Source organism: Aristolochia californica, unplaced genomic scaffold, assembly GCF_029961685.1.
Source record: "Aristolochia californica isolate CCGP_79_NKW_82.1479 unplaced genomic scaffold, dmAriCali1.0.hap1 SCAF_13, whole genome shotgun sequence".
Lineage (NCBI taxonomy): Eukaryota > Viridiplantae > Streptophyta > Magnoliopsida > Piperales > Aristolochiaceae > Aristolochia > Aristolochia californica.
This window is the reverse complement of record NW_027181804.1, coordinates 5,354,895-5,378,005: the sequence shown is the minus strand read 5'-3', so window position 1 is coordinate 5,378,005 and position 23,111 is coordinate 5,354,895. Positions and strand designations below refer to the sequence as shown.

The 23,111-nt window shown below is 37.7% G+C and overlaps 4 protein-coding genes across 4 annotated transcripts; 3 read left to right on the top strand and 1 right to left on the bottom strand.

Annotated features, from left to right (window-relative positions):
* The first annotated feature begins 1,459 nt into the window (after window positions 1–1,459).
* On the top strand, window positions 1,460–5,194 carry LOC137947880 (RGG repeats nuclear RNA binding protein A-like). The gene is made up of 7 exons (XM_068793703.1): window positions 1,460–1,875; window positions 2,629–2,938; window positions 3,036–3,104; window positions 3,225–3,354; window positions 4,038–4,196; window positions 4,286–4,342; window positions 4,723–5,194. Exons 1-7 carry the CDS (start codon window positions 1,692–1,694, stop codon window positions 4,897–4,899), a joined length of 1,086 nt encoding a protein of 361 aa, XP_068649804.1. The 5' UTR covers window positions 1,460–1,691; the 3' UTR covers window positions 4,900–5,194.
* A 1,066-nt stretch (window positions 5,195–6,260) lies between these two features.
* LOC137947577 (GTP-binding protein YPTM2) lies at window positions 6,261–11,910 on the bottom strand. Its single transcript, XM_068793379.1, has 8 exons — window positions 11,724–11,910; window positions 8,752–8,824; window positions 7,738–7,785; window positions 7,593–7,640; window positions 7,406–7,477; window positions 7,152–7,307; window positions 6,721–6,824; window positions 6,261–6,582 (listed from the first exon to the last, which is right to left on the bottom strand). The coding sequence occupies exons 1-8, from the start codon at window positions 11,735–11,737 to the stop codon at window positions 6,486–6,488; spliced, it is 612 nt and encodes a 203-aa protein (XP_068649480.1). The 5' UTR covers window positions 11,738–11,910; the 3' UTR covers window positions 6,261–6,485.
* A 2,909-nt stretch (window positions 11,911–14,819) lies between these two features.
* On the top strand, window positions 14,820–18,321 carry LOC137947576 (uncharacterized). The gene is made up of 5 exons (XM_068793378.1): window positions 14,820–15,215; window positions 15,717–15,979; window positions 17,094–17,211; window positions 17,477–17,685; window positions 17,779–18,321. The coding sequence occupies exons 1-5, from the start codon at window positions 14,862–14,864 to the stop codon at window positions 18,212–18,214; spliced, it is 1,380 nt and encodes a 459-aa protein (XP_068649479.1). The 5' UTR covers window positions 14,820–14,861; the 3' UTR covers window positions 18,215–18,321.
* Window positions 18,322–18,680: 359 nt separating this feature from the next.
* LOC137948266 (zinc finger CCCH domain-containing protein 56-like) lies at window positions 18,681–22,338 on the top strand. The gene is made up of 2 exons (XM_068794285.1): window positions 18,681–20,184; window positions 21,539–22,338. The coding sequence occupies exons 1-2, from the start codon at window positions 19,389–19,391 to the stop codon at window positions 21,832–21,834; spliced, it is 1,092 nt and encodes a 363-aa protein (XP_068650386.1). The 5' UTR covers window positions 18,681–19,388; the 3' UTR covers window positions 21,835–22,338.
* The last annotated feature ends 773 nt before the right edge of the window (window positions 22,339–23,111 follow it).

Genomic DNA, 23,111 nt, shown 5'->3' with positions numbered 1-23,111 from the left:
TCTAAAAAAATTTATGTAATTTCCTAGTAAGACACTAATCGGAATTTATCTGAAAGTTTCTTAGAAATGTGTATCCTAGTAAAAAAATTCTAGTTTTTCCTAGGATATAAATTTTCAACCAGAGGCACTAACGGGGCCATTGGAAACTACCAAGAAATACATAGAAAAGTATTTCAAAATTCTTTTTATAAACTTACAAAGAATATGAAGAACTAGTGTACTTGTTGGCCATGGTGGACTATTCCCATTGAACACTCTCATGGTTTTGAGAGACTTAAGGAACATTCCACATTTTTGTAATTACTCATGGTGAATCATATGATGATGAAGACTGTGATTAAAGCAATAAATTTCATTCATTCATTCATTTAAATACAATCGAGGACAATTGAAATGATTTTGTCGATACATTCACCAATAAAAGCATTGTAGACAGATGAGTCGTGCTTTCAATTTTGGTTTACCATCGATCAATGAAAACCAAATTTGCATAGTATTCAAGATCAAGTGAGACTCCTACCAACAGACCAACTATGGCCCTATATAGAAGTTATTGAAAAAAATAGTTTTTTCTTTAAAAGTGAGCTATGTAGTATACTTCCCTAGTGAACCACAACAAAAGTAAATGTATACTTCAACCCATCCAAATTTTATTAGATTTTTTAAGGGCAACTATCTTTACAAAGTCTTCTTAAAAGTTCAATGTCATAGAATTTTAATGCAAAAAATATAGTTTAACTTCTTAAAGATGTTTCATGTCAGAAAACCGATATTAGGTCCTACATGGAGAATCACAGAGGGTGAGGTGGGGAGTAAATAGGTTCAATTTTGGTTCTATGAATGCAACTTGGATAGTTCGAATAGTCTTCTTCATTGAGTATGTTGTCATTCGACTATGCATTCGAACGGTATTCAATCTTCATCACTTCCTGTGTTTTTTCGTTTGAATATTTGTTCAAACAAGTTCAAACAATAAGTTTTCTATTTCTCTTGAATTGTTCGTTCGAGCGAGTCATACGAACAATGTGCCTTCTATCAACCTTAGTTTTTTGTTTCTTCCATTCAAACAATCGATGCATGATGATTAGAGCTTATGTCCTTATAAAATCAATCTATGGAAAAAAGGCCAATTAGAGCTATACTTGTCAAGAAAGTAATTTTTGAATTATAAATCCAATAAATTAGATTGGATAAGCCAATTGGAAGCTGAAAATCCCACTATGAATCTAGGTATGAGTTCCTAGCTGTTATGGACCCTAAGTTCGAAGAGTGGGCATTATGCTTGTGCTTCAATTTATATGATAAATGGCAGCTTCGTAATTTAGTGACAGCTAGGGTGGCAAAACAGGTAAAACATGCGGCATTTTGGCGGAAAAGAAAATGTATATACAATAAACAAAAGAATGGAATGCTAATCCACGAGAGCCCACGGAGGAGATAAATAGGTTGAGATTAGGTCTTTTTTTTCCAACTGCTGCGGCTCTCTTACATTTCTTCTCCACTTCCCTGTTGCTCACAGTCACTATCCCCTCTTCCTTTCTCTCCTGCTTTTCCTGCGGCTAGGGTTTTCCGCCGTCATTCCCTTTCTTCTCTCGCTTGAATCTTTAACTCGGATCTCCATCCATGGCTGGTAATTAGGACATATCCGATTCTCAGCGATTTAGGGTTTCTCTTTTCGGCCGGGGGATAAAATGGCGACTACCAACCCTTTTGATCTCTTGGGGGACAACGATAACGACGACCCCTCGCTGCTCTTGGCTGCGCAGGAGCAGAAGGTGGTGCCGAAGAAAACCCTAACTCCTGCTCAGTCCAATGCCTCGCAGAAGCCGGCGCCTGCCAAACTGCCTGCTAAGCCTCTCCCTCCTGCTCAAGCAGGTATTATCGTCTCTTTCTGTAAACTTTTTTTGTTCTTTTGTTACTTTTTTTTCATCGAGTTGACTTTCGTTTTTCGTTTATTTTTGTTTTGATTGAGTTCATGTGCTTCCCTCATGGCTTGGTTTGAAAATTTTACTCACGTTGGATATACAATCTGTTGCAGCTTTATTGAGGGGCATTGATTCAAGATTGTTATTTGTTAGTATTGAGCAAAGTTTGTATCGGTTTTTCGTCGTATATTCTGTCGTTTCCATTATCTGTGATAAAATTAATACTCTCTTACATATGTATTTTGTGTTTAGTGTGATACTTCTCTGATGAGTTGGTGGAGATGAGCTGGATTTGGTGTTTTTGAAAGGATCAATGCAACGTGTGTTGATGAAATTATTGATATGTGCTTCAGCATCATGAGAAACCTAATGAAATGGAAACATAATTTACTCAAAACTTCCTGTTGTATTGGATTTAGGCTTCAGTCAGTTATTCTGTCTGTCCTTATCAACTCGTGTTTAGTTACTTGCGCTAACAGTATGTATTTATTTATATTAACATAATAATGATTGCAACCCCGAAGAGAGAGAGAGAGAGAGAGGGTTGGTAGTTTGTTTTATTAATTTTGGATTGTCATAACCTAGTCTTTTAGCATATTATTATGGGTGTAAGAACTTGAAATATTGATTTTGGCAGTTCTTTGGGAGATATTATGTGTTATTCTCTTCTTATTTACTTGTGTTTTTTCCTCTATTTGCATAGTGAGAGAAGTAAAGAATGATGGTGCTGGGCGAGGAGGTCGTGGTGCTGGACGTGGATTTGGACGTGGGCGTGGCTCTGGATTTAATCGTGATTCCACCAATAATGAGAACGCATTTAATGGAGTTTCGGGAGGCTATGGTGCGGCTGAGGACGGAGACGTGACTAAGCAGTCTGGAGGGTCTCGTTCCTATGCTGACAGACCTCGGGGTGCCTATCGTGGAGGCCGTCGTGGGGGCTTCAGTAATGGAGAAGCCGGCGAAGGTGAACGTCCTCGGAGGCAATTTGAACGTCGCAGTGGGACCGGACGAGGGTACATATTATCAGTAGTGTTTTTTATGGAGCTTAGTTTGTCTTGTATCTATTTATGGGCTTTTTTTATATTGAACTTTGTTATCTGTTCCCTATAGTAATGAATTTATTAAGCGTGATGGAGCTGGCCGTGGTAATTGGGGAACTCCCACTGATGACATTGTTCCGTGAGTTCAATACTTTGAATGGCCTATGTCTTCTATTGTACTTTGTTGGTTGCTTTTGCATTTCAATAAGAAAATTCTTTTCACTATGTATGAGTTGATTAAGTGGTGAATGTGATCCAGGGAATCCGAGGAAGTCACGGATGAGAAGAACACTAGCCCTGAGAAGCAACTTGGAGATGAAGATGTGGCAGCAGCTGGTACCAAGGAGAATACTGCAAATGAAGCTGAAGAAAAAGAGGCTGAAGATAAGGTGAACATATAGAATTCTGGATTATTATATGCATATTTTATTTCAACTGCTAATTGATGTATGCTTTTGTGTACTGTTGTCAGTAACTGACATGTTGGTACAGTTTAGTCATGGTTCTGTAGTTTTCTTGAGCCTGACACACTTTTGGTTCTTAATAATTTGAATGTCGTCAGATATAAGCTTTTCAAAATTGAGGTTTTTGAACTGTTCTCAGATTGAATGGTTTACTTTGGTTTGGTTCTTTAAGTTAGCAAAAGGAGATCTTTTATTATTTTTTTATTTTTTAGCTACAAATAATCTTGTGGGGTCTCTCATTTCAAGGAATCATCTGTTCTTAACAATTCATCTTACTTTTAGGGTTTTGTGCAATTTTACTTGCTTCCCTCTCAATGCCTGCAATTTGTGTTTCCTATCAAAGGGAATGCTAGAATAGAAATCAGAACGCATTTTAATCTTTTATTGCTGTATCCTTGGTAGAATGAAAGCTTTTTAAGCATTGTGTACTGAATATTTACTTCATTGGTGAATACATTCAGTGCACTCTTATGTTGTGTTGGTTGTGAATGACGTAATTTCAGTGCGGAAGTCTTTTTGCTGTTTGTATTTGATAGTCTCATAAGTTGAAGAAAGGTTTTGTTTATTAAGTGGCGAATGTTATGATACCCCTATTTTCCCGTAAATAGGAGATGACTTTGGAGGAGTATCAGAAAGTACTTGAGGAAAAGAGGAAAGCATTGCTGGCCCTGAAGATGGAGGAAAGAAAGGTGACTGTTGACAAGGAGTTTGAAACCATGCAGCAGCTCACCAACAAGAAGGGAGTTGATGACATCTTCATTAAATTGGTGAATTTTCTCAAGTGCTTCCTCTTATGCATCACTGTAAAATTGTGAGAAACGTTTTTTGATTGAACTGCTATTTATTGCTTGCCTAGGGCTCTGAGAAGGACAAGCGGAAAGAGATTGCTGACAAGGAGGAGAAAGCCAAAAAGGTTTATAGAATTTCTCTCTCCTTTTTTTTACCTGTTACTGGTAGCTTTTGCTTCACTTTGTGTCTTGTTCTTTAATAGTAGGAAGCATCTTCTTGCCATTGTGCCTTCTTCTGTTGATCAGATTTTCTCTTCTCTGAAAGGTTAGATGCCCGTTTCAAAAAAGAAAGGTCAGATGCAATTTAGCCTTGTGTAATGTGCATTACGAGTCCTGAAACTACAACTAGGTGGCTATGGATTTTTCAACTTGTGCAGCCAACAATGAAAGCACAATTTATAGTCTGTTGTTCTTAGTCTGCATTTGCACATTTTGTGGAGCTCTGTTGGATGGTGCATAATTTTTATTTACCTTTTGTAGTTTATTAACACGGCCTTTTCTGCAGTCTCTAAGCATCAACGAATTCCTGAAGCCAGCTGAAGGTGAATCATACTATGGTGGTCGTGGTCGAGGACGTGGGGGCCGTGGCTTCCGAGGTGGGTTCGCCGGAGGCAATATGCATAATGTGGCTGCACCTTCAATTGAAGATCCTGGCCAGTTCCCTACCCTTGGTGGCAAGTGAGATCGCCCCTGTTTTGTCTACTCTCTCTCTCTCTCTCTCTCTCTCCCTCTCCCTCTCCGTTGGTTCCGTTCTTGTTTTCTTTTGGTTTTGGAAGAGTTGTCAACAGTGGCAGGATCCGCAGGAATAATGAGGCTTCCTGTATCAAAAGATCTTGAATGTTTTAATGTATATGTAGGTGTTCTACTCAGTGTTTCTACGCAACTGATAATTAGATGTAGAATCCATTATATACTGATGCTTATTTGTGTCGCTGGCACTCCCGGTAATGGCTATTAGGAAAGTTTCAGTTTTTCGAGATCTTTTAGCCGATTGTTTGGGATTTATTTGATAGGAGGGCGTTGGTCTGCTAGTATAATGTGCTACATGGTTGGTTGTAGCTCAAATTTTGGTCCCTTCAGACATTCAAATTTTCTAATATAAAATGCTTTAGAACTCGGTTCTTTGCCTGGATGTGTAATGCTTTTTGTCAATGTAAAAAAGATTGATATCTAGCCCTCACCGTGGCATTTTTAGAATATGTCGTAGCTAGCTTGCTGCCTTTTAAGAGACGTCATGAGAACCCCAGGGACTCCTATTAATGGGAGATGACTCCGATGTGCTCATTTCTCTCTCGACCGGTCAGCAGCCAAATGTTTAGAAGACTGATCACTCTGGCGGTGTAGATGAGGTTCTGTTTTAATTATTCCCACGGCATCTATTTGAATGGGTACTCGAGACGGATTTTGTCGTGCCAATAAAATAAAGGAAACTATAGTATGTACTCGAGATGCCAATAAGAAAAAGCCAGAGAATGTTGTCTACTTATTTAGGATGGAAGAAGTTATGCCTTTGTTGCTTGTGTTTTTGTAGCAATCAACATTGGTCAAGTGGACGAATTATTTTTTGTGCGAGAAGCTTTCACATTGTACTACGTGGAGCATTTATCTGCACCAATCCACGGCAGGCAGTATTGATGGTTGTCAACGCAACCTTAAGGTTCGCTTTTATTTTTTATGTTAAAGAGGATCACCATTTTTTTTCTTCATCATGGGATAGCGTTTTTGACATCGCCTGTTTGGCTAAAATTTCAAGAGCCTAATAAAGTAGATAAAAAGAGAGAAAATATGAAAAAGAAATATTTAATCCGTCTTTGGTATCTCGCTGTATTGGTAATCAAGCTAACAACGCGTCAAGAAGATGACGACTCTAATTTGAATTTCATCATCCTGGTGCGCCTCTTAGTAAGTGCGTTGTGCCTGATGGCAACATATCATTATGAAAAGCAAGTAAAACAATCAAACGAAAGGTGGAGCTACTGTTGTAGGCACAAGACTGGAGGCTGGGCAGCTTAACGCGCATCTAACACAGACAGATATGGGCACTTTGTTGAAAAGTAACAGAAACTACATCACTAATATAGACTAATTCCTGATTTGTACAGGCTTAATAATATTAAATAGTTGAAAAGAATGGAACGTTGGGGACAGTTTTGCAACATATGAAACCAATCATGAGGTGAGGTGAGGTCTCCCTTCAATCACAAAATGAACATCTACTTTTACATGCCAGAACAAATACCATATCTAGGAGATGAACATCCCTACCACCTAAGAAGAGCAGCAGCCGCTCTTTTGAGCCACCGGTTGTCCACGAATCTGGACAGTGGGAGGCCTTGCATTGCTCATTGCTGGTTGACTTGCCATCCTAGAGTGTCGCAGAAGAAAAGAGTAAACGGCAATCAATATTTTCCATATTGGGTAGAAATTTACAGAAAGTACTAAGAGAACAACAGTATATACCGGATTTGAAAAAATAGCTATTAATGGAAACACCCTCAAGTACCTGTTCTTGATCTCCGCAGCCATAGCCATGAACGCCTGCTCCACATTAGTTGCATTCTTTGCACTTGTTTCCAAGAATGGTATACCAATCTCATCAGCGAATGCCTGTATTGCGCAAAAGGACCACATCATTTCTTTTTTCTTTCTGAAAATGTAGTCTTTTAAGGGAAAGAGGACTCTTAACCTAAAGAAAGTCTCTTTCCAGTAAGATGGTCTTTTAGGAGGGAAAACGGAAGGCATGGTGCCTCAATTTTTTAACCAGTGTGACTAGGGTCAGTGAAACCAACCATCAACATTCTACAGGCAAGCGTGACTCCAAAACATTTATCAGGGATTGAGAGTAATTACGAAATCATATAGCATATTTAGCAAAAAGTCTTAACAGAGAACAGGATGGCTGTAACAAACTATAAAAAAATGCAAGAGTGATACCTTTGCAGTCTCATAGGAAACAACTTTCTTGTCAGTGAGATCACATTTGTTTCCAACAAGGAGCTTGTTAACATTCTCACTTGCATAACGGTCAATTTCATTCAGCCACTGCTTGACATTGTTGAAGCTTTCCTGGTCCGTAACATCATAAACAACCTGCAAAAAGATGACAATGATCAAGATGTTTCACAGCAACAATCAGAAATAGACTGCAGGTGCCACAGAGCAGGCATCCAAACAAATAAAAAACTTACGATAATGCCATGAGCACCTCGATAGTAACTACTTGTTATCGTCCTGAAACGTTCTTGTCCGGCAGTATCCCACTATGACCCACAAAATCAGTTATTATTTGTGGCAAAATTAATAACAAGTGAGTACTCGAGACCTTCCGGTTTCAGTTAGCTAAAATTCTTCAGCAAATAAATACAAGCAACTTACTATCTGTAGCTTAATTGTCTTCCCATCCTGCTCAACTGTTCGTATTTTCTATAATGAAAACCAGACAATACCATCAGTACGAAGGAGATCACCTGCACAAACCCCCAGTGCCCAACTCCCCCAAAAGTAAGGAACAATTACTCACAAAATCAACTCCAATAGTGCTGATATAACTTTCCAAATATGAATCATCCTGTATCACATAGATCATGAATGAGTAGTATGGTAAGAAACATAACTGCATGTATCACTGTTAGAAAGAAAAACTAGATCACTGCAAAATGCAGCAACAGGCTTTGAGAAAAAAAGAGCATGTAAAAGGATGCAAGAATAAACAAGGCAACAGATAGCAATCACCTCTACCTGAAATGTCGATTTTTTTTTTTCGTTTAAACACAAAAATGACCTGTCGTTCATCTAAAGCATGACCGAGAGTTTAGTCTATGCAAAGACAAGTATGCATCAGAATTCCTCACAAAAACTATTTTGGACAGTGGCTTGGGATAAAGACTCAAAGGTCACGGGGTTGGTTTCTAGTGTGAAGTCTTGAGTTCAAGTCTCACAAAGGGATCAATGGTATTTGTGTGCGTATAATCAACATTCAAAATAAAAATATATATATTTTAGAGGGTTTAGTAACACATCTTTCCGTGTTGTTAACAACAATTTAAGATGTGGCACATATTCAACAGATAATGTTATAGAAACAATGCTTTAGATCAAAGCCTAGGTTATATTTTGTTGGAGAGAATAGTCCGAGAAAGGTTAATGTCAGGAAAGATCCTGAGGATATTAGTTGAAAAATGGCCTCCTTTGGCTAATCATCTTCGGATAAACCTCGACCAAACTCTAAAATGATATCAGTGCATGCTGTCTATTTTGTTGGACCTATTTACTATTCTATTTGGTTTGTACCCATTTTTGTTGTCCATGTTTCAAACCTGTTGTTTGTTTGTATAGGTTTGGAAATAAGGGGAAGTATTAGTGGAAATAGTCTGACATAGGTTAATGTTAGGAAAGATCTTGCAGTTATTAATTGGGAAATGACCACCTAACTTTGACTAATAATTTTGGGATGAACGTGGACTTCGACATATTTCAACTCCTTACAAAAATTACCAACAATAAACAAAAAATAGCTAAGATTCTTAGTTCTTACCGCAAATCTCAAAAGAAGACACGATTTGCCAACACCTGAATCTCCAATAAGCAAAAGCTTAAATAGATAGTCACTGCAAAATAGAAAGACTGATGAAGAAAGTTCTGTATATGTCATAATCAAACTCATGATAAGCATGGACAAAGTAACTCATACAGGTTGACAACAAGAAAAAATTAGCATGGCAAATTTCAGCAAAGGATATAACCACAATATATATAGAAGTCTAAAGGAATGCACACACTGCTCAGTAATTTGAAGTTTTTACCCACTTTTGCCAACCCCCCAAATAGCAGAAAATTTTCCCACCATATAACTAATTTTTCATATTGAAACGCATGCAAAGGGTAAATTGCAGTTGCTATGATGCTCAAATTTCTAGCTTCATCTGGTAATCTAAAAGACATCTTATTGATATAACTAGTTTAATCAACCAGGGCAGGTCCACCAGGTCATCAGTTCAATCAATCCACTGAACAGACTTAGATCTGAGTTTTTACAGTCAAGGAGCAGACCAGACTCTAAGTTTTTACATTTCTAACTTCTTCAACCCAGCAAATGTCTATCAAGGATGATTGTTATTGTGGTGAGGCCATCAAAGCTCTAAGCCAGATCAGCAGTGCATATTGATTTTCCACCACATGACCTTAACAAATTGTTCAGTAAAAACGCATTTCTATACCACATCTAGCAATTGCCTTAAACTCTTGTCAATCACCTCATGAAAGTCTAGTAGGAAAGATCAACATTTGGAGTTGATGGCTGTATAGATCTAAGTCCTACCACATCTACAACAATGGTAATGTTAAAAAAACTTCCAAAAAGTAAAAAATAATAATAAAATAAATTTAAAACTTATAACACTGTATGGGCCTTAATGCAATCCCAATCTGCCATTGTCTTCTCAACTAACCCTAACTTAAGAGACTATAATCAAGCCCAGGTACGTTAAGATGCTAGAAACAGGAGCTTTAAATAGAAAAATGTCATCAAAGACATCATAAGAAAACATCAAAAAGAAGAAATGCTACAGAGAGGTGTGATGAGAAAATCAGGTGTCCTGACACGGTGAGTATAGAATGGTGTTGTAAAAGCAAAATCACCACCTGTCACATATAATAGAATCAAGGGGCTAATAAAACCAAAAACAACTAGAATCAAAGTTTACTAGTTTCCTCTATCAGTCAAATACATATTCCATATGACACGTGCAATTTGGAGTTACATATGCAATTCTCACCATGGCTTGCCACAAGTTGAAGTTATCTAATGCTATTGTCATCAAAGTTTGCAGCATGTCTATACGTATCATGCTTGAGCAATAAATTCTGGTTTTGAGAAAGCCAATATGGGTGTGCATCGGCTGATACAGGCTGATAGCCATAACTGTACTGAATTTAGGAACTGAATATTGGCTCTAGAATAAGGTACTCTTGAGAGAATGCATTGTCTCATGTAGAATAAAACATGCATAAAAAAGTTTCAGGCAGCAAAGGCTGCTTAAGTATACTCAGCTTGAGCTGGTTAAGTTATAGAATCACATAGGATTCAGAGTCGTCTCTTTTTATTTGCATAAATGTCTAGATTCTGAGATGTAGGCAACAAAATTTACAAAGCAGAACTATACAAATCACATCTGGGACTCCTCATTTTCAATGAAAACCTTAATTGATTTCTTTACCCAAATCAGACAAGTGCAAAAAAATAAATTATGCAATTAGCTCAATAAAATTAATAGCCAGTGTGATGCATCTACCAGCAGAAGTTGTACTCAGATACAGGCAGTTAAGAGAACCACAAAAATATATGTATCTAAAAGGCTAGTGGAGGGACTAAGAAAATGTCTCCCAAGGGACTTGGATACTTGCCTAATGATTACTTAGAGATCAAAATTATTAGAATCATCTAGTCAAACGAAACAAACAACATCAAATAAATATACATGTCCATAAGTTTACTTCAATTCCATTTCTCAACTGTAACAACTCTAAAACAAATGGTAGACCTAAAAAGGCAACCCTAAAAGATCCCAATAAATATGTATCTGGAATATGTTTTTAAAAATTAGTCACACGTGAGATATCACATGCCCCCCACAACATCCGACCAACTCCCATCCCAAGGCACATACATAAATATGGCTATCGAATCAAAGGTCAATTCACCATAACTGAAAACCCTGACAAGGATACATTTTACAATCAAGAAAGAAGAGAAGAACAAAGAATCCTCAGTGCATCAACTATCGATTTACTGTATCATTTTCTCATAATAGGCCCCAAAAAGATACACGCCCAGGCATATGATTTAACTTCTGAGCTAACACTGCCCACGTTTACATCATACTGATATACTTTAGACCAGTCGTACTGTGTTGAAAGATAACCTCTTGAAATCCATTGAACATCCCAATGAGGCAGTTTACTTTCATCCCATAAATTTTGTCACAGACAGCCAGGGAGTTTGTTGACGCAGCAAGATCAATAGTACAAACAACCAAATTATGAACAAATCACATCATAACAGCCGGCTCCATCAAATCAGAGCTAAATTTCCCTCAATACAGATCCGACCAACCAGATCATACAGAGAAAGCTCACAGTAAAACTTTAAACTACTCAATTCAATTAGGAAACCAAATAAGGAAAAGGAACCACAACGATCTCGCATAGAAAAAGTTCAACATGCAAACAAAACGAAAGTTCAGTCCCGCTGTAACCGTCAGATCCGAGCATTTGCACACACAACACCGACAAAAAATAAAACAAAAATACACTTCAGTTGGACCTATTAGGTCGTACAAGTTCCAAAACGAATAAATTCCGGCGAAGATTTAATATTGAGAACAAATCCACTAACCTAGGATCATCAGGTCATAAATTTGTTTTAAAACTAATAGGTAATCAACTACCTATGAGCGAAAAGGAATTCGAAAATCAGAGAAGAAACTCAGATAAGGTCTTCAAACTTACTATTCCGGATTCATGGCGAGATCGAAAAAATGAGAGGACTACGGACAGCTGTACGAGAAACCGTGCTCCCTGACTTCTGAGGGACAGATACTCGACCGGATCGGATCCACGCCGAGAAGGAAAACGAGAGAAATTGGACGGAATCAGCGACTGAGAAAGAAAGAAAATGTTGTCGAGCGAGCAGAAAGGAAAGGTCGGCTATTAAGTAATGAATAAGAGACCTACGTAAGCACGTAAGCAGATGGAAGCAAATTACGGAATCATTAAAAAATAAAAGACATTTGTAAATTACAAAAAAAACCCCACACTAATCCCAAACGGGTACAGGACCGAGTCTCACCGTAACAACTCAGTAATCATTAGAAATCGAATCCTTTCGACCCTATCTTGTCCCATCCTTGTTAAAACTGGGTTTCAAGGTCGAGTCGGATTTCCGAATCCAACCCATCGTCCCACGCCATCGAGAGTTCGAGTTTAAAGGGTAATATTGTCATTGCGTCTGAAACTCAGGAGGCTCACCGTGCGAGTCACAAGTTGGGGTAGCAATCGCGGGGTATGTGGCACGATGGTTTTTGTAGCGCCAGCAGCGCCACATATGTCAATGCTTGCAACGAGTACCCTAGACCACATGAATTTTCATATGCTTGGATTTAAACAAGGTGGAGCATCTTCACGTCACTCCAACTATATAAGAAGAATAAGATAATTGAAATAAAGTTAATGGATGCTTACTATTATATTTAATCCAAAGTATATTAAATCACTAAAGCCCCTACTTAAAATATAAAATAGAAAAAAACCGACAAGTTCGATTTTGAAATATTAAATGAGCGAATCGTATTCCATTCTACTATCAATTATTTGGCACCCACATTAGACATGGAAGTTGGGTCGAATTCCTTTATTTTTCCAAATTCTAACAAGAGAGAGCATGTTCAACCCTACCAAAAACTTGTCTATGTTAGGTCTGGGGGGCTTTATGAACATATTCGGTGGAGGATGACATGGTGCATATTCTTATGTCCCTTTAGGAAGAATACCTTTTGTTAAAGCATACAATTAGGCACTAGAAGATAAGGTAAGGGTATATATATTTATTTGTGAATATAAATCTATTTTTCTTGCTTGTAAATGTTATCTTACTAATCAAAATCGGCTTTATTTAAATTTTGATCCTCTTTTAGGTATCGTTTATGGAGGCAATGGCATTATTGTAAATATAATGAAGAAAATTTTTAATTGAGAGATTTTTTTTTAAATGAGAAAAAAAGTTGAGTGCAGCTAAGGTTGACTACATTTGAGTCTTAGCTTTTTTTTCTCTAGAAAAAATGATAAAAAATAATTTAATCTTTGTTTAATTTTCCCGATAAAAATTTCTTAAACAAATTTAAGGAAAAAATTGTCTTCCTCTTTTTGCTTTTCAATAGTTTCATTTTCATTAATTTTCATATATTATATGTTTGAATTATCAAAAGCCCCCAACAACTTCTATCACTATTGCTTTATATTAGTTTTACACCAAACCTTCCATTGTCTTTGTGATCATGGTCTTGAGACCTCTAATAGTGAAGGCTTTTTGGAAGGCTTAAAAATGGTCTGAGGGCATAGTTAGCAAATCTATAAGTTAAATCCAAATTAAGACAAGTAAAAAAAGTTGGAAATGGGATTATTAATGAGTATGGTGATTAAAAATTAAATGCTTATAATTTGATTATTTTCTAAGAATTGTTTAAAATATTTGAAATTATGAAATATGTTGTTATAAATTAATGTTTACTTATAAGTAGTATATCATTAATTAATTATTTTAAAAACTATACATTAAAAAATTTAATCATTTAAAATGAAATTGGAGCATAATGTTCATAAACTAAAAAATGAAAATAGTAGAACTGAGAAGAAATTCAAATAAAAACAGGAACAACAACAAAAATTAATAGAAAAAAACATAAAGTCGATGTGAGGTTTTGCCCTTGCCATGGATCTCGTCACCCTTCTTTCCCCTCTTTCTTCTAGATTTGCTATCGACAAAGAGAGGAAATTTCTGTGCTTCAAACGTCCAATCCTTTTTTTGGAGGAGAATGGGCTGGAATGAAAATTAAGCATTGAATCAATTAGTCTAGTTGGTTGGATTCTCCCTCTCTGAGGTCCAAGGTTGAGCCTCTTTCAAGGCTCAAAAATTTTCTCTCTTCGTCGATAACAAATTTGGAGGAAAGAGGAGAAAGAAGGGTGACGAGATCCATGGCAAAAGCAGAACCTAACACGAAGAACAATGAACAAAATCGAAACATAAACACAAAACAATCGTAAAAAAAACTATCATAAAATCAGGCATGAACTAATTGTTGTGTTTATAAATAGGTAAGGCATAAAACAACAAAAGTAGAAAATAAAAACTAAAAAAATGTACAAAAGAGAAGCATAGAGACTAGAGCAATCACCTACCTAAACGTGAGGAATGTGAATAAGAATAATATATTTTGTAATAGTTTGAACGATTTTAGAAAATAACACAAAAAACCCAATACTTGGATTTCTTAGATTGATTGGCTAAACATACGCATGATTGAGCATATCGGTTTTTGATTGATCAAAGACGATCGTTCAACCCTTTTGGGTCCCTCGATTTGTCAATTGAATAAATACTATTGATAGAAGTGTTTGTTCCTTCTTTTAGGTCTATTAAGCTGGTTATTATATATTAATATATTTTATTATAAAATTATTTATTCCTTTTAATAATACTAAGTTTATTACAATATTTTTTTTATATTTTATATTTATAGTTATTATTTATTCCTTTTAATAGTACTAAGTTTATTATAATATTTTTTTTTATATTTTATATTTATAGTTTTAAATGGAAGTTGGAGTTGGAACCCGGCTGAATTAGAGCTCAAACTTGGTTAAAATATTAGGATTCGAGCTCAACTCGAGGTTAAACACACTGGGGTATTTTGATCATTTATTTTATTCTACGTGAAAGGCTCAAAATTTGTCTCTCGACCACTTGGGGGGTATTTTGGGAACTTTAAAAGTCCATAAACAACATTTAACTCGCAATGACTATATCCGGGCTCCTACCTGTCTCGACTGTCAATGGAGCCCAATCCTCCGCCATAGCAGGAATCCGCGACAATGGCTCTCTCTCTCCTCAGTGGCGGTCAGGTGACTTACAAACTTCCATCAATCTCGGACGCTCCCCTTTTTGGCCATGTCTTATCTTGTATTTCTTCTTGCAATTGCGGTGGGAGGACTGGAATTTCATGGAGTCCCAAAGAGCGGCTTCTGTGGAGGTGGAGACGAGAGGTAAACCAAGTTGTGAAGGTAGAGAGAACTAGGGTATGTAGGGTTTTGGGGTTTGGAGGGGAAGGGGAGACGGAGAAGGAGGCCATAGGAGTCGAAAATGAGGAGGAGGAGGAAGAGGAAGCAGAAACAATGGCATCGGGTGTGCCTGATAGATGGGAAGTTTTGGGACTTGGACAGGCTATGGTGCGGTTCTCTCCTCTCTTTGCTTTGGCTGCTTGGATTATATTTGGTTTATTTTAGTCTTTTTTTTTTTTGGCTGCTCGTAAATATGTTTGTTAAGGCTTCGGTATCGATTTCGGTGTTGGTTATTCGAACTGCTCTCAATTTTGTAAACAATTGAATTTCAGATTATAGAGTATCTTATCTCTTGCTGCTACTAATGAGGAAAATTTAAAGTTTTCACTTGAAAACTATCTCTGACAGTTTTGAGGCTTTTATCTCTCCAAGCACGAAGGCCTATTCCCTGTTGGCCTGTTGCTATATTCTTTATCATTTACTGGAGCAGGTTATACGTATCTAAATGAGAATGATAGTATAGTTGGTCAGTCATTCCATTTCTTTCAAAGAAATATTTGAAGTTGAGCATTGGTGACCGAATGGGCTGGTAACATTTGAAGTTCCTCTGCGATGAATTATGATATCATATTATCCATGATGGTTAACTTATTAGGCTTCACCTTCCAGGTCGATTTTTCTGGCATGGTTGATGATGCCCTTTTAGAGAGCTTAGGTATAGAAAAGGGGACCAGAAAAATCATTAACCATGAGGAGAGGGGTAGGCTATTGCGAGCCTTGGATGGTCAAAGCTACAAGGCTGCTGCAGGAGGATCTCTTTCGAACACTCTTGTTGCTCTGGCAAGACTTGGTGGGTCTGCCATTGGAGGACCCAGCTTAAATGTTGCCATGGCTGGAAGTGTGGGGAGTGATCCTTTGGGTGGGTTTTACAGGTACACACCATAACTAGACACTGATTTGAAAGCGTAATTGACTTTTCATAATACAATCACAATTATATTTGGAATGTATTCCGTGTATTTAAGTGCTATGAATCTAATATAAAAATAAAAAAGATGCAAAACATGATAAAATGTGTTAGTGTTTGTTTTCCTTTAATAGTGACAAATTCTTGGAACCGGTTAAATATGCAAATCCAAGAATCATCTCAAAAGTTCACCTGTTCTGTTATCTTCATGGTTCTGTGGAATCAGGTCTGCCATCTCTTTCATCAGTATCATCTATGTCCCATCTATTTCAATGGGAACCACCGTCAGAAATTTTTGAAGTTACTCACAAGAAAGAGGCGATAACTTTTACAAGAAAGCTATCTTAGATTTGATAAAGACACAGGATGACTAACTTTAGTAGTAAAGTACTCAAACTTGTGTACAATTTAAACTACCTGTATTATTGCGTTTTCATTGTCTTTTAAGTTTTTAGGGAGCGGTACTGTCTCTTCCACTAATTGCTTCCCACTCTGTTGAAGAAGCCCCTTCTCGTTGACAAAAAGACCCCCACTTAGCCAAAAAGACACTTTGAAAATAATGATGGTAGTGGATTGTTCTGAATTTTATTAGGAGAATCCATCACTATCTCCTTCTTTATACCGGGAACAAGTATCCATTTTGCAAACGTGCTTTCAATCCATTAGGTGCCACAGATTTGTGCATGCTTCCGTTCCTGTATAAGGGTTTATGACATTTCCAGTTAGACTTTCAGATGGCACGCAGGAAAGCTGTCCTTGCTCAATTACTTCAAAAAACTGTCTGAATTTATCATATTGAATTCCATTGTATATTTTTTGGAATTGTAGAAGAACTTTTAGTAGAAAGATTACATAGAGAAAAAAAATCATAAACTAAAAAACTAAAATAAAACAGGCAATGAGCTTACAAAAGATTTGGATAATTAAGAATATATGTTGTAGATATGCTTCCTCATTTACCAATCGATCATCCACAAAGTTTGCCAATCCAGGTTTGAGTTTGCTGAGGTAATTGGTATGGATAAAATGCTGCTTCTAACTAGGATCTGGAAAGTACTCCACTTTTTGTGTACTTTCAGGGCAAAATTGCGACGAGCAAATGTACACTTCCTCTCAATGCCAGTCAAGGATGGAACAACTGGAACAGTTATCGTTCTGACAACTCCTGATGCACAGCGGACAATGCTTGCATATCAGGTTAGTGCTTTCTCAGAAGTTTCTGCTTGTTGGAGTTGGAGCAATCTTCATATAACCTTATAATTTCTTTTATTGGCTGTCATTGAAACTTTTAACATATTTATTTGGAATTCAGCATCTCTATTGTTTTGATTTCCTTATGCTAAATCTTCACTATTGGACAAAAAGAAACAGAAATGAGCAGGGGTAGAATCTGGGAAGCTCTGTTTTAGTTCTAGACAGAAGTCATATCATGCTTACGTATCATTCCTTCTTTGTTCAACAGGGTACATCTTCTAACATCAATCACGACCCGTGTTTGGCTAGCATGGTTTCGAAAACCAACATTCTTGTGGTCGAGGGGTATTTATTTGAATTCCCACATACTACCGAAGCAATTGCAAAAGCATGTGAGGATGCTCATAAGCATGGTGCTCTGGTTGCTGTTACTGCATCTGATGTATCGTGCATTGAGAAGCGATACGACCATTTTTGGTAAAGTGATATTGAAGCTCGAGTACAATCTGAGTCTGTCCTAAAGCTACCCTCATATAACTAAAACTAATCACTAGTGCATTTGATCTCCAGGGAAATTATAGGAAACTATGCGGATATCCTATTTGCAAACATTGATGAGGCAAGAGCCTTCTGCCGTTTCCCTTCGAAGGAGAGTCCCATTTCGGCAGCAAGGTACTTGAGCCATTTTGTGCCATTGGTCTCTGTTACTGATGGGCCAAAGGGCTCCTACATCAGTGTGAAAGGTGAAGTGGTGTATATACCTCCTACGGCGTGTGTTCCCGTGGATACATGCGGCGCAGGCGATGCCTATGCATCAGGCATTTTGTATGGCATTCTAAGAGGAGCCTCAGACTTGAAGGGTATGGGTATGTTGGCTTCAAGAGTTGCTTCAGTGGTAGTTCGCCAACGGGGTACTCGTCTTGGAGTAGAAGATGCTGCTCAGTTGGCCGAGTCATTTGCTTATCACATAGAAAGCTCCAAAATCTTCTCTAGGACGGATCTCTGATGTTCCAGAGGAAGAACCAGATTCATTCATGTTGATGATTCAGCTTGTATTTGTTGTACATTTCTCATTACTGGTAGGAGAAAAATCTATATCAATCTTTTCCGTAAGTAACTGGAATATCGTTTTTTAATGTCCAGTAAAACCAAATCTTACCTAATCTGAAATCTCAGCTTTTATCTAAGAAGAGAGTGGATTAACCAGCCTTATGAAATCAGCTAGAGCCCAATCTTGAAGAAGTAACCAAGATAAATATATAAATAAATAAAAAACGAATCAAATCACACCATCTCTGAAATAGGTAAAATAGGTTTTGAGGAATTTTAATCTGGTTTTCGATAACTGCACGTCAAATCCAGTCAACATATCATCCTCATTAATTAATTAAAGCACTATCCATAGGGTATTTGTATTTTGTAGAATTCTATTTATGCGTACCACCCACCCTCTTTCATAACGATCGCGTCTCTCTTTTCCGATCGAGAATGATCCCCAGATCCTTGCCTTTTAACCTCTTCCGGGGGTAGAGAATCCAGAGAAGGGTGGAAAAAAAAAAGAGAAAAATCTTTAACCCTCTTTCCTTTTCGGCCGCCTGCAATTTCCTTCTCCTCTTTTTCCCGTTTTTTTCGTTTTCGTGTTCCTTTAATTGTTTTTATTTATGGATAAATTCCTGATTCGGTCCAGTTTCGACCTCTGCGGGATGTAAGAGCTATGTTCGATCTTGTTAATGTCGTACTTTCGCTTTTATCTTCTCACAGTCTTTTGAAGCTCACGGTGAACCGTCTTACGGTCAGTGAGCTACTGGGTCGCTGTCGTTAAGTTTTCCCATGACGGTGAACTGATTGCTTTCAGGGATGCGTAGTGGGTTGCTCCTCTTTCAGGGGTCTGAGCTGACGCGACTCTGTTCGTGAGTTTTCGTAGCTCTGTTGTATATCATATGTTCTTTGAGTATTTGGTAGAATATGTTACGTTCTAGGGTTCCATTTTCGTGATTTTCTGGAATTTCGTACATTTGTTCTCCGTCGTTGGTGTATGCTGCTAAATTAGAAGTTCCTGTCTTTAAAAGGATTAACGGTTTTGTTCCTCGTGGTTGATTACGATTCTGGGCTAGGGTTTTAGATTGTCCTGGCTTCCCTCGGTTTTGAATTTTCGGTGATTGGTTTTCTGTTGGCCGCCCATGGATTACAATGGAGAAGTAGGATTCTCAGGTGGCAGTATTGGGCAGACGATGCCAGACATGCCCGGTCCGGGTCCTGACAACTGGATTCCAGGACTAGCTGATCAGGCAGTGTGGGCAACTGAAGAAGATTACGGTGCTTGGAATGGAGAGACCTCCGCTGACACGTTCTCTAATTCGAATTACGATGGACGGCATTCCCAAACTCGTTCCGGAAGCGAGCCGCCTAATAAAAAATCGAGGAACTCGCAGTCAGATTCTCAGTTTAACAGGGATTCTGGGAGTCGATCCAAAGCCATTGGCAAGATGTTCTTTAAGACAAAACTCTGTTGCAAGTTTCGTGCCGGGACTTGCCCGTACATCACTAATTGCAATTTTGCTCACGGGATAGAGGAATTGCGAAAACCTCCTCCTAATTGGCAAGAGATTGTTGCAGCGCAGGATGAGGAGCGGGGAACCGTAGAGCCCAGAGAGGAACATCAAATACCTTCTTTGAGTTCTTCTGGTTTGGGCGGGGAGACCCAGAGATCTTACAAAGGCCGCCAATGTAAGAAGTTTTACACTGATGAGGGATGCCCTTATGGCGATATGTGTACGTTTTTGCATGATGAGCAGTCGAAAGCACGGGAGAGTGTGGCTATAAGCTTGGGTCCCACTGTCGGCAGTGGTTATGGTGGAGGTGGGAATGGCCCGAATCAAAAGCCTTCAAATTGGAAAACGAGAATATGCAACAAGTGGGAGATTACTGGGTACTGTCCGTTCGGGAGCAAGTGCCATTTTGCTCATGGGCTAGGAGGTATGCTATCTTTAAACTCTTCTCTTGGTTCCATTTATCCAGATGAACCATAATAGTCTGGTTTACTTATCTGCAAATAATGTAAATCAAGACACTCTAGTTTTCAGGAGATGAAGTTATTCTAAATTCTCTAAAATTTAAAAAACCAAACTCTCCGTTTACAATTATCAAATTGGATAGCTTGGATTCCTGGGTTCCGATCTAGTTTTAGAATGCTAACAATATACTCAGCTTTCAAGCTTCTCATTTTCTTGCATTTTTCTTTTTCTAAGATCTTATTCCTCGCCAAAAAGATCATTTTCAGAATTACTCAGTTGCATCTGCTTGTGATAATTCTTCATGTTGTGTCACACTGATCCGGTCTTGATCTTCGCTTCATTCTGATAAATCTTGAATAATGTATCTGTTGCTCACTGTCATTTTACTTCCATTTTCCTATATATATTGAGAATTTCACAGTACAGTGGCTTACTTAGATTCTACCTTGTGCTATTTTTTATTATTGTATTTTTTATATTTGTGCCCAAAATTTTTGTTGATAATGCCTCCATTCTGAAACAAGTTTAAGGTTTGATTCTGTTGTTCTCAGCTTCATTCGCTAGTCCATGAATTTGCTTCCAGTTATGGTTCAGAAAATGAGATTCGGGCTTCTTTTCTAAGAATGATCTGCAAAGAGCAACCTCTGCAGTGTGATTTTGGGTTTTCTAGGGCTGCCAATAGAATTTCGTCTTGCTCAAAAAGGATCGTCGGAATACTAGAGATACTTGGATGCAGAATTGGTGTGCAAAGATATTCAATTTGGTAAAAAAGTTGAAAACTAGAGAAGTTGACTTCTCTAAACTATGACTTATCACTGAAATTCGGTCTGGTTCTTCTCAGAGAAAAGGTTGCAATAAATGTGGTTAAAAAAAAAAAAAACTCAGGGTTACTTAATTTTCTGTTGGATCTTCTCCTGATGGCCAGAATCTGGATGGATTGCACCTGAGCCTTTTGCACGCTAGTCTTTTTCTTCTAGTTTTTCTTCACCTTGCAATGCTTCTTGGCAAATTCAGCATAACATTTACCTTTGGAAATCTAAGATACGCTGTTACCATTAGGCAATCTGGCTTTTGTTTCTACCTAGTAATGGTGATAAAATTGACTATTAACCGAGTGGAAAAAAAATGCATGCAATCCATAGTCTGTTGTGTGATACTGTGCATTTAGATAACATGCAAATGCCAAATCAATTTTTCAAGAAAGTGTATTTCTTTCAGTTAATTTGTGGTTTTATATTTTTTGTTATACTGCAGTTCCTTAATATAACTCTCTCTGAATAAACTTTTCCATGTATTCTTCATGACTGTGTCAACAGAGCTTCATAGATATGGCGGCGGACTAGTGGAGGAGGGTAGAGATTCTTCAACAACTTCAGTGGATGGAAAGCAGGCTGGACCAGCTTCAAAGTCACCGGCAGACAGTGTTGTTGCAACTAGTACATCAGTTCCTCATACAGTAGATGTTTACCATATGGGTGTTCCTTCTCAGAGATCTGCTAGTGTCAGTCTGAGGCAGGGGCAGAGGCCTCTTCAGAAGTGGAAAGGGCCAGACAAGATCAGTAGAATCTACGGTGATTGGATCGAAGATAACGAATGGGATCAAGCTCGTTGATCACATGGAGAAAGTCTAGCAACAGTTGGCTCTTCTAACTCGGTTTGAAAGGAGTAGTTTCTTGCTGGTGAGACCTAACTCAGGTGCATTCTACGAAATAAAACAAAACAACCTGAAAGGTTAGATTTCTGTATGAGCAGATCCGAGCATTGTTTTGGTATTTTTCTTATATTCTTAGAGATGTATAAGCTCATCCTCACACGGAATGCGTTTTTCAATTCTGCAATTTGCAGCATTGATGAGTGTATTTGTTGTGCCAGTAAAGTTATGCTGAAACTTTGATATATATACTTTGGATGACTTGGGCGTATATATATCTCCTTTGCATGCAAGGAGTTGCCTGTGGTGATGGAAGGGGAGGGCTCCATCCCTGTTAGCACCGAGAAAATGACCGGCGGCAGGTTCGACCTGATTGAATCGGACCCTTTTTCGGTTCTCATATAAGGAAAACGATTTTTTGCTTAAAACAATTTTGATCAAACCAGTTAGTTTGATCCGATTCAAATCATTTTCTTATAAAGAAATGTAAAACAATTTCACAGGAGAGAGAGGGATTCAAAGTATCAACCATCAATACTATTTCTTGTTTTATCAATGTGTTGCATAGAAGGAAATTGATCATTAAAAAGTATAGTTGTATGAATGGGATGTCAAGGAAGTTGTTGCTTTATAGAATTGCTGTCAATGTGCCTTACAATCAGAAATTGATCATTGAAAAGTATAATGACATGGATAGGGTATCTATTTTGAGTCTTAGACAAGTATTCAATATGAACAATGCATGCATGGATTAGAAAGTTTGAATAGATTCTAAAAATGGGAGATTGCACAAGTGGATTACAAGGGTTGAATGGATTCTAAAGGAAAGAGCGAAAGAGTGATAGTGAAGATAACATCTATTCTTTTTCACTATACATGACATGACTTCAACCTCTTATTCGATGGACGACCTCTTTGGTTGCCATAGTTGTTTTTCCTATGATATCTTCTTCCAGCCTACTAGAAAGTTTGAATAGATTCATTTTCTTTTATTATAGTCATAAGAAGGTTTCTCTTTTGCAATTCATGTCCATTTATCCAAAATATAATGCCTTGGAACCTCGAAAACATTATTAACATCCAATACTTTTAAAGCATATAAACATCAAGTCCCCTCATATTATACTTAAGGAATGTGCAATTTTTTACTCATGTTTACATACAACAAAATGAGGTTGAGAGGTTGAAGTACATCCCTTAAAAAGACATGCTGAATAACCCAAGAGTTGCCATTGTCA

Excerpts from the sequence above, each read along its gene's own strand:
- LOC137947880 (XM_068793703.1), top strand. The coding sequence starts at position 1,692 with ATGGCGACTACCAACCCTTTTGATCTCTTGGGGGACAACGATAACGAC. Across the intron at positions 2,939-3,035 it reads CGCAGTGGGACCGGACGAGG|TAATGAATTTATTAAGCGTG; the intron begins GTACATATTATC and ends TGTTCCCTATAG. Across the intron at positions 4,197-4,285 it reads ATGACATCTTCATTAAATTG|GGCTCTGAGAAGGACAAGCG; the intron begins GTGAATTTTCTC and ends TTGCTTGCCTAG.
- LOC137947577 (XM_068793379.1), bottom strand. Across the intron at positions 7,641-7,737 it reads GCACTATTGGAGTTGATTTT|AAAATACGAACAGTTGAGCA; the intron begins GTGAGTAATTGT and ends TTTTCATTATAG. Across the intron at positions 6,825-7,151 it reads TTTCCTATGAGACTGCAAAG|GCATTCGCTGATGAGATTGG; the intron begins GTATCACTCTTG and ends TGCGCAATACAG.
- LOC137947576 (XM_068793378.1), top strand. The coding sequence starts at position 14,862 with ATGGCTCTCTCTCTCCTCAGTGGCGGTCAGGTGACTTACAAACTTCCA. Across the intron at positions 17,212-17,476 it reads GGACAATGCTTGCATATCAG|GGTACATCTTCTAACATCAA; the intron begins GTTAGTGCTTTC and ends TTTGTTCAACAG. Across the intron at positions 17,686-17,778 it reads AAGCGATACGACCATTTTTG|GGAAATTATAGGAAACTATG; the intron begins GTAAAGTGATAT and ends TTTGATCTCCAG.
- LOC137948266 (XM_068794285.1), top strand. The coding sequence starts at position 19,389 with ATGGATTACAATGGAGAAGTAGGATTCTCAGGTGGCAGTATTGGGCAG. Across the intron at positions 20,185-21,538 it reads TTTTGCTCATGGGCTAGGAG|AGCTTCATAGATATGGCGGC; the intron begins GTATGCTATCTT and ends CTGTGTCAACAG.